Source organism: Mesoplodon bidens (assembly GCF_964165515.1).
Source record: "Mesoplodon bidens genome assembly, chromosome: 3".
NCBI lineage: Eukaryota > Metazoa > Chordata > Mammalia > Artiodactyla > Ziphiidae > Mesoplodon > Mesoplodon bidens.
In genome coordinates, this window is record NC_138178.1 from 48829688 (window position 1) to 48841723 (window position 12036).

The following is a 12036-nucleotide window of genomic DNA, read 5'->3' on the forward strand; positions in this document are numbered from 1 at the left end:
CAAGAATTAAAAATAGTAAAGTTAGCTGGCTCAAAGTGAAATTATAAACTATAAATTTTAAACCAAATCTATCACAAAGGACATAAAACATCAATAGTGAAAACCTACTAAATGTATTAAACTTCGACCACTTATGAAATACAACTTAAAAATCCAAAAGTGGAATAGGTACATAATTTAGATTTCTATGCTGATGTGAAATGCCTTTACACCATTTCAAGTAAATGCAAACATAAGTACAGACAAGGAACTTTGACTTTCAGTCTGCCACACACACAAACACACACACACACACACAAACACACACACACACAAAATGGCTCCAGCCACCACTGCAATGTTGATATATATTTACCCCACACTTTGCATTTTATCCTAAACCTACTCTCAGCACCTCACCCTTCTCCCATATTGTACCCCAAACCATCTGCCTCTGGCTCCTTCCAGGAAATCTGATGTGTAAATAAAACAATTCTGCCAAAGGTGCTACCAATGACAATAAGGGGAGGGAGGGATGGAGTTATGAAAAAGACATGAAAGTTTTTGAGTACTGATGAGTTAAAATTTTGAAGAAAATAAATTGTGAAAAGTTGAAGTTGAGTAGAACTAATTCTGAAGAGAGATTTGCAGAGTAAGCTACTGGTTAAGTGCCTCAAAGTATCTTTCCACAGAAACTAAAATCCTGCTAATCCATGGCTCTTCTGGGTTAACAAGAAACTGGTTTGGTTTGGTTTTTAAATAATCCTCATGGGCTATCAGTCATTCAATCACTATTATAAATTAAGAGAATCACATTTTCTTCCCAAATGCAAGCTCAAAGATGAAGAATGGGCAATTCTGGAATTTTTTTTTCCTAACTGTAGTGCACAGAACACTGGAAGAGGAAGGCTTCAACTACTGGATAAGAATATGGGGAGTTTATGTGACTTGAGTAATCAAGACAGTAAGCTATCAGAAATAACAACAACAATTAAAAAGATGAAGAGGACAAAGACGGCAAATTTCTGCTAGAGCAGAGTTTCTCAGCCTCGGCCCTAGAGACATTTTGGCCCGATAATTCTTTGCTGTGTGGGGGCTGCCCCATGGATTGTAAAAGATGTTTCACAGGGCTTCCCTGGTGGCGCAGTGGTTGAGAGTCTGCCTGCCAATGCAGGGGACACGGGTTTGTGCCCCAGTCTGGGAAGATCCCACATGCCACAGAGCGGCTGGGCCCGTGAGCCATGGCCACTGGGCCTGTGCGTCCGGAGCCTGTGCTCCGCAACGGGAGAGGCCACAACAGTGAGAGGCCCGCGTACCGCAAAAAAAAAAAAAAAAGATGTTTCACAGCATCTCTGGCCTCTACCCACCAGATGCTAGTAAGCATCCCTCAAGTTGTGACAACCAAAACTATCTCCAGACTACTTATAAATATTTCAGTGTCTGCTTGTGTATACATTTTAACTACACATTAATTTTTTAAAAGCTACAAAACCACATAAATACTATGATGTAAATTCATAATAACAGGCATTTTAAAAGACTGAATGATTAGTATTAAAAAGTGATAGAACTGTGTTCAAGAAGGAATTATGGATTTCTCAAATTCTATTTGCTAATGTTTGATAATGATGTTCTAGTATTTCAACTTCTAAAAATACATTTATTTATCTATATTTTGTAACTAATAGATTCCAAATGAAATTAGGCCTGGAAACAACATATTTTTAACAATATTTGCACAGCACTTTACAATCTCTTCAGCATTTTTACAAACTTATCCCACTTAATTCTTAGGAAAAAAGAAGCAAATTAATATTCCACCTAATTCATAAGTATAGGATTCTATCCATATTCTTTTGAAAACTAAATCCAAAGTTCAAAATTGTTCAAAAAATATGTGTACATATATATCCCTTGCAATCATTAATGCAAGCAAAAATAAACGAAAGAAAATTTTGCTCCACAAATCGTATATGTACATTTGCCTCAAATGCAGAAGTCACATTCTTTTCCCCAATTTGTGTCTGAAATAGGAATTTCACATTTCACATATAATCAACAGTATCAAGCATATTCTTGAACTGAAGAGCCTAATTCCAACTGAAGGACAGTAAATATATACTTGTAAGGTAAAAATATACTCGTTAATGTACCTTTAACTTCTCCCCTCCACCTCAAATTCACCAAACTTCTATCTCCCAACTGTCAGGAACAATGCTTCCCAAGTGACTAACCACAGATTATTGAAGGATTGTGCAAAGTTTTAACCAATGCCCAACAAAAGTATTAGTTTGCAAGTAGGATAAAATTCAACTCTGACACACATCCCAACCTATAACCTTCAATCTAGATTCAAGATCTTAGACACTTTCAACTTCAAAGGCTGAGGTCCTCAAAGCTTTATAAAACTACACTCTCTCCAATGCAACAGCCTCTAAGATCCAAACTCAACACAGTGAGCCCTCAATAAATTGTGATACCTTCACATTAAACATTTGCCAAGTTTTACCAGTTTTTCTTCCATATGATTTCTTGTTGTACCCATATTTGTTTCTACAATCACTACCCTAACCCAGGACTCAATCACCCAGTTCATCAAGCAGCTAATTTATTCCTTATTGTATCATATCCCAACTGCTCAGCCAACCAAAATTCCACAATACTCTTCTTCATAGTTATCATGGCCTATGATATGAATAATGAGAGTCCCAGTCATTATGGCCCAGTTAGCATTTCTCCTTATTTCCTGCCATGGACTCTCCATTCCAGGCAAGTAAGCCTCCATGCATTTTACTACACTATAAGCCATTCTCTTCTTCTCAAAAAGCTCTCCCCAACTGGCTGATGTCCCTCCAGCTTAATAAATCCTCATTTCAACTGCAGCTATAATACATAATTGGAACTCTATTTTTATATCTTGGCATTTCTGTCTACTCTGACAAACTCAATGTTTTTTCTTCTCTTCTCACTCAAGACTGTGCCATCATGACTCCTACTAGCCACAGACATACAATAAACACTGGTGACTAAACAGCAATGTTCTAAATGTACATGTTCTCACATTGTTTAGTTGGAATTGTAGTAGCTTCAGAATGAATTCACCCAACATCAAAGAGAGTCTACACCCCCTGAGAACTATTCTCAGTACTGCTATTTCCTGCAACCTACCTAGGACAGGCCTGTCCCCACCCCACTAGTCCTAAGGCAAAGCCTTCACACTGCTAGACAGCAGTGTTACTGCCCTCATAGGAATCTAACCGGCAGGATTATTCCAGTTTTTCCATTTATCCTTAGTATTGCTCCCTTTTCCAAGTACAAAAATTGACAGCTAAACCAAGTTTAGCCCAAAACTGTAAGCTGTTCTTATACTAAACCTCAATCATTTAAGATTAAATTCAGTCCATTTAAAAGGGACACAGGGGTTTCCCTGTGGTTAAGAATCCACCTGCCAATACAGGGCACACGGGTTCGAGCCCTGGTCCGGGAAGAACTCACATGCTGCGGAGCAACTAAGCCCGAGCACCACAACTACTGAGCCTGTGTGCCACAACTACTGATGCCAGCGCACCTATAGCCCATGCTCCGCAACAAGAGAAGCCATCTCAATGAGAAGTCTGCACACCGCAACAAAGAATAGCTCCCGCTCTCTGCAACTAGAGAAAGCCCGTGCGCAGCAACAAAGACCCAACGCAGGCAAAAATTAATTAATTAATTACTTTTTTTTTTAAAGGTATGAGGGGGCAATGGGTAAAATGCCCAGGCTTTGAGGTCAAACTGGCTTGGGTTTGAATATCTAATTCACCACTTAGCAGGTGGATGATGCCAGAAAAATTATTTCTTCAAGCCTGTTTCTTCAAATGTAAAATATCACCACTTTCTCATACATGTTGAAAAGCGAAACTTCTAACACAATATCAGATACACAGCAGACATCACAAAAATGTCCCTTTACTCTCCCTGCTGCACCCTACAAGTCTGTAAGATAATTTTTAAAATATTAGATAATAAACACCCTTGAAGATCACAAGTTATAAAAGGGAGATCAGAAAAGACAGAGGTGCTTGCCATGCCCAGTTCCCTCAAACCCTGCTACTCAGTGAGGTCCTGTACACACACAGAAAAGATACTGCTAATGTAGGGGATGGCTTGAAATGGGCCTTCACAAGATGATACAGCTACCTGGATTATCAATCTCAGGTTGAAAAGATGAAGAGTCAGAGCTCCTTAAAGATAAAAGACAGGACTTCCCTGGTGGCGCAGTGGTTAAGAATCCGCCTGCCAATGTAGGGGATATGGGTTCGAGCCCTATTCTGGGAAGATTCCACATGCCGTGGAGCAACTAAGCCCGTGTGCCACAACTACTGAGCCTACGCTCTAGAGCCCACTAGCCACAACTACTGAGCCCACGTGCTGCAACTACTGAAGCCCGTGCGCCTAGAGCCCGTGCTCAGCAACAAGAGAAGCCACCGCAAGCAGAAGCCCGCGCACCGCAATGAAGAGCAGCCCCTGCTCGCCGCAACTGGAGAAAGCCCGCACGCAGCAACGAAGACCCAACGCAGCCAAAAATAAATAAAAATAAAAATAAATAAATTTATTTTAAGAAAAAGATGAAGATAAGAAGTCTGTCCTCTTTATTAATTTCATCATAGGCCCCTACTTGCTGGTAAAAGTGAGAGAAATAGTTTAAGCTTAAACTTTGATACTTTTAATACTTTTGGCCAAACTTCCAGAAAACTTATTTCTTTATAATGCATGCTACAAAGCAAAGCATTTACACCAGATTTTTTAATATAAAAAACATGTCGGAATTCCCTGGAAGCCCAGTGGTTAAGACTCCACACTCTCACTGCCGAGGGCCCCGGTTGGATCCCTGGTCATCGGGGAACTTAGATCCCCAGGAGCCGTGCCTCCATCAAAAAAAAAAAAGTGTCATACTCTAAAGTTCATTTAAAGTATGATTTCAGGGGGCTTCCCTGGTGGCGCAGTGGTTGAGAGTCCGCCTGCCGATGCAGGGGACGCGGGTTCGTGCCCCGGTCTGGGAGAATCCCACGTGCCGCGGAGCGGCTGGGCCCGTGGGCCATGGCCGCTGGGCCTGTGCGTCCGGAGCCCGCAGCGGGAGAGGCCACAACAGTGGGAGGCCCGCGTACCGCAAAAAAAAAAAAAAAAAAAAAAAGTATGATTTCATTAAACCAAAACATGGGACTGAATTTACTGCTACAGCTAAAATACCTGTGGACCTCTCAAACACACCAATTAATTTCTTTAAAAGAGGAGAAAGAAAAAACATCAACTCACCAACATATTTGTGTTAAAAAGTATAATTCACACATACATAAAAATTCTTTGGGCTACATTTAGTCAGAAGTTCTAATAAATTTCTAATGTGGTTGTATAAAATAAAGTATTTTTATGTATATATTTGAGTCATGTCTAAATAGACACTAAACTCTAGAAAATGTATGGTATCTTCCTACAAATACAGCATAAGCTGGGACATGTGCAAGAAATGGACAACTTTAGGAAAGTTTAGTTTTATGATTCTAAACATTCTCTTTTCCAGCTTCCCACCAACACACTAAGAGCAAGAAAAAACTAATGCAAAACAGTGACTGACAAATCGGATAGGGGAAAGCAAGTAAAAAGGATAATTAAGTACCTAATAATGATTTATACTTTAAAGTTAAATCCATGTTTCCACTACAGCTTCTTCTAATCTACACAAACATATTCATCCTCTCATAAGAGAATCTGAATGTATTCTATTCTATCATCCTCATAAAAACTTCTTACAAACTTGACCATAAAAGCTCAGATTTGTAGATAAAAATATTATATATTACAATTAAATTACAAATATCTCCATGCACCCAAAAGCTACAATCTTGATGCTAATTTTAAAATGAAAGATTTCTTAGTGTCTTTTTGTAAAAGTTCTGCTTAAAACAAACATCAAAAAGCAAGTAGCCTTTTAACCAATGTTTAATGCGAAATGGTACTTTATAAATGACTCCAGAGTTCTGAATTTAGAAAAATTTTGTTTAAAAAGGGCCTTAGCCCACAAACATTATGCTGTCAATTTATAATTTTTCTTCGACAATCAGAATACACCAGTTTCTATTCTTACTGTTTCACTCTTGAAAAGCAAAGGACATTTTATAGACTACTGCTCATCAGGAGTTTAAACTGCCTCACGTGGACGCCTTACTTTTTACTACCTCATAGAAACCGGTGTCTAACAAAAAGTGAAAACAGAAATTTCTTGTAAGCCACATTTAGGACATAAATACAAATGTAAAAACAAAGGCCCTTATAGAGGGTATCCAGCACAGATATTTCAAACTAAACATCTACTAGAAGCTCCTAATCTGTTTCGCTAGCAAATGAACACTACAAACTACAATATAAGTCTACCTACAAAGTATCATCCTCAGACGAAGTAGAAGACAGGACAAAAATATGCTTGGCTCTGCAGTCAAAGTTACAAAGAAAAGAACAAAAACAATCCACTACATGAAATACTCAGATATTTTCTAAATTATCAAATTTGTCTATACTAATCCAAAGCACTCCGGAAAAATTTCCAATCCAATTCTTTTAAACATATTTTAAGGTCTTTAAGTATACTATGGAGGAAGTCAAAAAGTTAACCTAAAATAAAGCACTTTACACAACAACAAAATGATGTAGTTGGTCCTGGGATACACTGGAAATGAAAATCGTCTTCAAAACTGGAGTAATCAAGAAATTATATGCTTTTAGCACACTTAACGCCAACGTGGGGGGTGGAGGGTTGCCACTGTTTTGACAATCCACTAATTACACTGTATGTCTACTCCACCTGAGAGTTTAAGAAAACTCTTCAAGTTGGGTCACCGAGGGACCGTCCCTCTAAAAGACGCAATCCAGCCTACAGATCAGTGAACATCCCGAAAACGGCTTATCTTTCTCCCCACCAAAACCTTTCCCCTGGGCAACAAAATGTTTCCATTGAACATAAACACACCCTCCCGCTATCTCTCTCCGAACACCCGGACAGAGGCGGGGCACTCTGGAGAGCGGTAGCCGCCCGGCTCAGACGAGGAGACCACTGTTACCCCTCCACGGGCGGCCCCTCTGCAGAACCGGGTCGGTCTGGATCGCCGCGCCCGGTAAAGAACAATACAATCGCAACTTCCCACGAGCCTGCGCGGCTGTTCTCCGCGACGGAGCGGACTCCGGAATTCGCCACCAGGCAGGAGCTGGGGGCGGAAGGGTGAGGAGGGTGAGCGCGGGACCAGGATGGCAAAGACCGGCGGCCCCGCTGCAGATGCCCGCCCCGGCGCCCGTCGAGCAGGCTGGAGGGATGGTGCCGCCGGCCTGAGCGCCACCGGCTCTCGCCTGGCGACCCGGATCTCGACTTTGCTTCTCAGGCAGGCAACCCCAGGATCCCCTGCTGCTGGGGCGGCAGGGGGCGGGAAAGGCCTCGCCGAAGGCTCGGAGCCTCCTCAGCCCGCCACGGAAGGGAACGCGGTCGGGGCGCGGGGGACAATAGGGAGCGGGGAGCGCTGCGCGCCCGAGTGGCGCCGCCGGCCGGCCGGGCTGACTGACGCGCCAGCCACACGGAGCGACTGGGCTCCGCTCGGCCCGGCCGCCGCTGCCGCTGCGCGGTCTGCCGTGCTCACCGCGCCCCCGGCGCTCGGGGTTGTGCCTCACCTCCCAGTCCCGCCGCCCAGGAGAGGAGCAGAATTAACACTCTCAGAAACACCATCTTCCGCTGCCGCTGCCGCTGCCACCGCCTCCTCCTCACGGGTTAACAGCAGCACATCGATCCGGAGGGAGAAGCTGTAGAGGCTTGGTCCGGAGCCTCCACGGGGAGCCGGGACCTCCCCCGGCAGGAGAAACGGCGAAGCACCTCCCTCTCGCCCCACTTAAGGGGCCGGCAAAGCTCCCAGCACCTCCAAAACAGGGACCTCCCTCCCCCTCGTTCGTTTCCTTCCTCCCCTCCCCGCTTTCCTTCCCTCGCTCCTTCCCTCTTCTCTACCTCCCTCCCACCAAGCCCGGTACCTCCGCCTCCTTCCTTGCCACGTGACCGGCGAGCGCCCAACCAGCAGGCGGAGCCGCACCCCTTCCTCCCGCCCCTCCCCTCCCCCAGGTGCCCCAGGGGCGCGCGCATGCGCGCTGCGGCTGGTGCCCGGGCTGCTAGGCCAGCAGCTGCTTCCTGTCCGCAGGCTGAGAGCGGGGATTGGGCTTGGGAGGCGGGGTTTCCTGGGGTTCCGCCCCCGGACGGGAGCGCAAATCTGCGGACCGCACAAGGCTGGTTCTTAGAGCTGCTGAGAACTGTCTCTTGGGTTAAAGTGGGAGAGTCAAGGGGCAGCTGTCCACTTCTTAACCTCACAGGGAACGGAGATTTTGGATACTTCTTTTTTTGCCTCTCAGGGTGCACGACGTCTACTAAGTAAACAAAAGCAAAGTCCCCCACCAAAAAAGCCAAGTGCGAACAAGCGGTAATTACATCGGAGACAGCCGCCAACAATCAGAACCTAAATGTAAAGACCTTCCGGCAGCAGAAACACAGCCTGTCATATCTTTCTGATCGCTTTACAGATTTGTGACACAGATCAGGCCTTAGCCATTCTGAAAGCATGCCGCCTCAACCACAGGGTACGGAATCTCTAGCCCGAAAAATGTACTATTTACCACTCTCTCTGTTCCATCTCTGAACAGAACTGTGGAATCTCCTTCACCCCAACTTCTTTGAAGCTATTTGATTTCTCAGTAACTCCCTTTGATTCTTTAAACTAGTATTCCATGGATTAAAGACTTAAACATAAGACCTGAAACCATAAGACTCCTAGAAGGAAACAGGGGAAAGCTTGATGTTGGTCTTGGCAATTATTTTTGGATGCGACACCAAGAACACAAGTAACAAAAGCAAAAATAAATAAGTGGGCCTATCTCAAACTAAAACGCTTTGGCATGGCAGAAGAAAGAATCAACAAAATGGAAATGCAACCTTCAGAATGAGAGAAAATATTTGCAAATTGTATCTCTGAGAAAGGGTTAATAACTAAAATATATAAGGAACCCTTACAACTCAATGGCTAAAAAGCAGACAATCCAATCTGAAAATGGGCAGAGGAACTTAAAAGACATTTTTTCAAAGAGGACATCCAAATGGCCAATAGGTACATGAACAGATGCTCAGTACCACTAATCATCAGGGAAATGTGAATCAAAACCAGAGTGAGATATTGCCACGCTGTTAGAAAGGTTATTGTCAAAAAGACAAGAGATACGTGTTGACAAGGATGTGGAGAAAGGGAAACCCTTGGGCATTGCTGGTGGGATTGTAAATTGGTGCAGCATTACAGAAAGCAGCATGGAGGTTCCTCAAAAAATTAAAAATAGTACTACCATATGAGGGACTTCCCTGGTGGTCCAGTGGCTAAGACTCCGTGCTCCCAATGCAGCGGGCCCTGGTTCAATCCCTGGTCAGGGAACTAGATCCCACATGCCAACTAAAGATCTCACATGCTGCAGTGAAGATCCCACATGCAGCAGGGAAGATCCTGTGTGCTGCAACTAAGACCCAGCGCGGCCAAATAAATATTTAAAAAAGAAGAAGAAGGGCCTCCCTGGTGGCGCAGTGGTTGAGAGTCCGCCTGCCGATGCAGGGGATACGGGTTCGTGCCCCGGTCTGGGAGGATCCCATATGCCGCGGAGCGGCTGGGCCCGTGAGCCATGGCCGCTGGGCCTGCGCATCCGGAGCCTGTGCTCCGCAGCGGGAGAGGCCACAACAGTGAGAGGCCCGCATACCGCAAAAAGAAAAAAAAAAAAAAAAAAAGAAGAAGAAGAACTACCATATGATCCAGCAACCCCACTTCTGGGTATAAAACCAAAGGAAGTGAAATCAAGATCTTGAAGAGAAATCTGTACTCCCATACTCATTGCAACATTATTCACAATAGCTACGATATGGAAACAACCTAAGTGTCCCTCTATGGATGAATGACTAAAGATGTGGTATATAGATACAGTGGAATATTATTCAGCCATGAGAAAGAAGGAAATCTTGCCATCAGGGATGAACCTGGAAGGCATTATGCTAAGAGAAATAAGTTAAACAGAGAAGACAAATACTGTGTGATCTCGTTTATATGTGGAATCTAAAAAAGCCAAACTTAAAGAAACAGAGAGTAAAATGGTGGTTACCATGGGCTGGAAAGTGGGGGAAATGGGGAGATGTTGGTCAAAGGGTACAAACTTCCAGTTATAAGATGAACAAGTTCTGGGGATCTAATGTACAACATGCCAACTATAGTTAATAATACTGGTAAGCATTTTGCAATATATAAGTGTATCAAATCAACATGTATACACCTTAAACTTACACAATGTTATATGTTGATTATATTTCAATAAAGCTGGTAAATATTTAAAACTAACTAAATAAATAAAAGTAAACAATTCAGTGGCATTTAGTAAATTCACCGTGCTGTGCAACTATTACCACCATCTACTCCCAAGACATATTCATATGACAAATAAGAAAAAAAAAACTTGTATTTCATGAATTAGAACGTTTCAATGACATCTAATTAGTCTTCATCTATTTGGCATCCTGCTTCAGGAGGCTGAATTAAAAATATAAGTATTAATAGTATTAATACTAATAATAATTTGGAATTCCTACTTCTTTTTACTGTGTATTTTTTACAATTTATTACCATATGCTTCTTTAATTCTCATTTTGAAAAATGAATTATTATAGTTTTTTAAATTTTATTTATTTATTTTTATTTTTCGCTATGCTGGATCTTCGTTGCTGACGGTGAACGGGGAATGCTCTTCGTTGTGGTGCGCGGGCTTCTCATTGCGGTGGCTTCTCTTGTTGCAGAACACAGGCTCTAGGCACGTGGACTTCAGTAGTTGTGGCACGTGGGCTCAGCATTTGTGGCTCGCAGGCTCTAGAGCACAGGCTCAGTAGTTGTGGTGCGCGGGCTTAGTTGTTTCGCAGCACGTGGGATCTTCCTGGACCAGGGCTCGAACCCATGTCCCCTACATTGGCAGGCGGATTCTTAACCACTGCGCCACCAGGGAAGCCCCCCAAAATGAATTATTATAGTCTTGCTCCAACATTAGTAAGCTCAAAAATACAGTCAGAAGTTCTAAAATCATCAATAGTGTCCATTTACAATGAGATGTCTAGAAGGATGGCAGAATCTCATGATTTTTTTTTCTTTCTTAAAAGATCCAATCTTAGGACACAGTTACATGAAAATATTACATTGCATATACCCTGTGCTTATTACTATTTTCTTTTGGTGGTGTTGTGAACAAATGTTTTGATTTTCTAGCTATTAGACCATCTTGTGGCATGTTTAGTGCCGAACAGTATTTTTTGTGTGTGTGTGTGGTACGCGGGCCTCTCACTGCTGTGGCCCCTCCCGCCGCGGAGCACAGGCTCCGGACGCGCAGGCCCAGCGGCCACGGCTCATGGGCCTAGCCGCTCCGCGGCATGTGGGATCCTCCCGGACCGGGGCACGAACCCGCGTCCCCTGCATCAGCAGGCGGATCCTCAACCACTGCGCCACCAGGGAAGCCCCACAGTATTTTTTATAGTTAATTCCAGTGGTTAGAGGCAAAGGGCACCTTCTCTTTAATTTCAACTGGAAAAAAACCAAAATCGTGTTTTACATTGCCAAGGTGATCAATTACATTTAAGATTGTATCTCTTTTTATTTAAAAACATACATTCATCGCATACCAGCATCATAATGAATGGTATTCCAATGTTACAAGTTTGAAACACTATTTTTTTTGACATTTTAATTTACTACATTTTTGGTATTTTTTAAATGTATGGGAAACTGATGAAATGTGGAAATATAAGGTCTGCATTTATACCATCATAGACAGTCTGGGTTGGACTCCCAGCTTTACCATTTATAAGCTGTGTGGCTTTGGCCAAGTTTTTTCACCTTTCTAACCTCAATGTTTCTTTTTTTAAATGAGAGTGATAAAATATGTCCCTCATGAGACTGTTTTGATGATTAAATTTAAATTATTTAATATTTT

General features: G+C 43.0%; 1 protein-coding gene across 1 annotated transcript in view; it reads right to left on the reverse strand.

The window, feature by feature from the left end:
• The window catches only part of ADAM10 (ADAM metallopeptidase domain 10), a 119095-nt gene extending 111101 nt beyond the window's left edge, over positions 1-7994 (reverse strand). Inside the window, exon 1 of the mRNA XM_081228747.1 lies at positions 7672-7994. Within this exon, the coding sequence (XP_081084873.1) occupies positions 7672-7726 (55 nt within the window). The 5' untranslated portion in view covers positions 7727-7994. The remainder of the gene's footprint in view (positions 1-7671) is intronic.
• Between the last annotated feature and the right edge of the window lie 4042 nt (positions 7995-12036).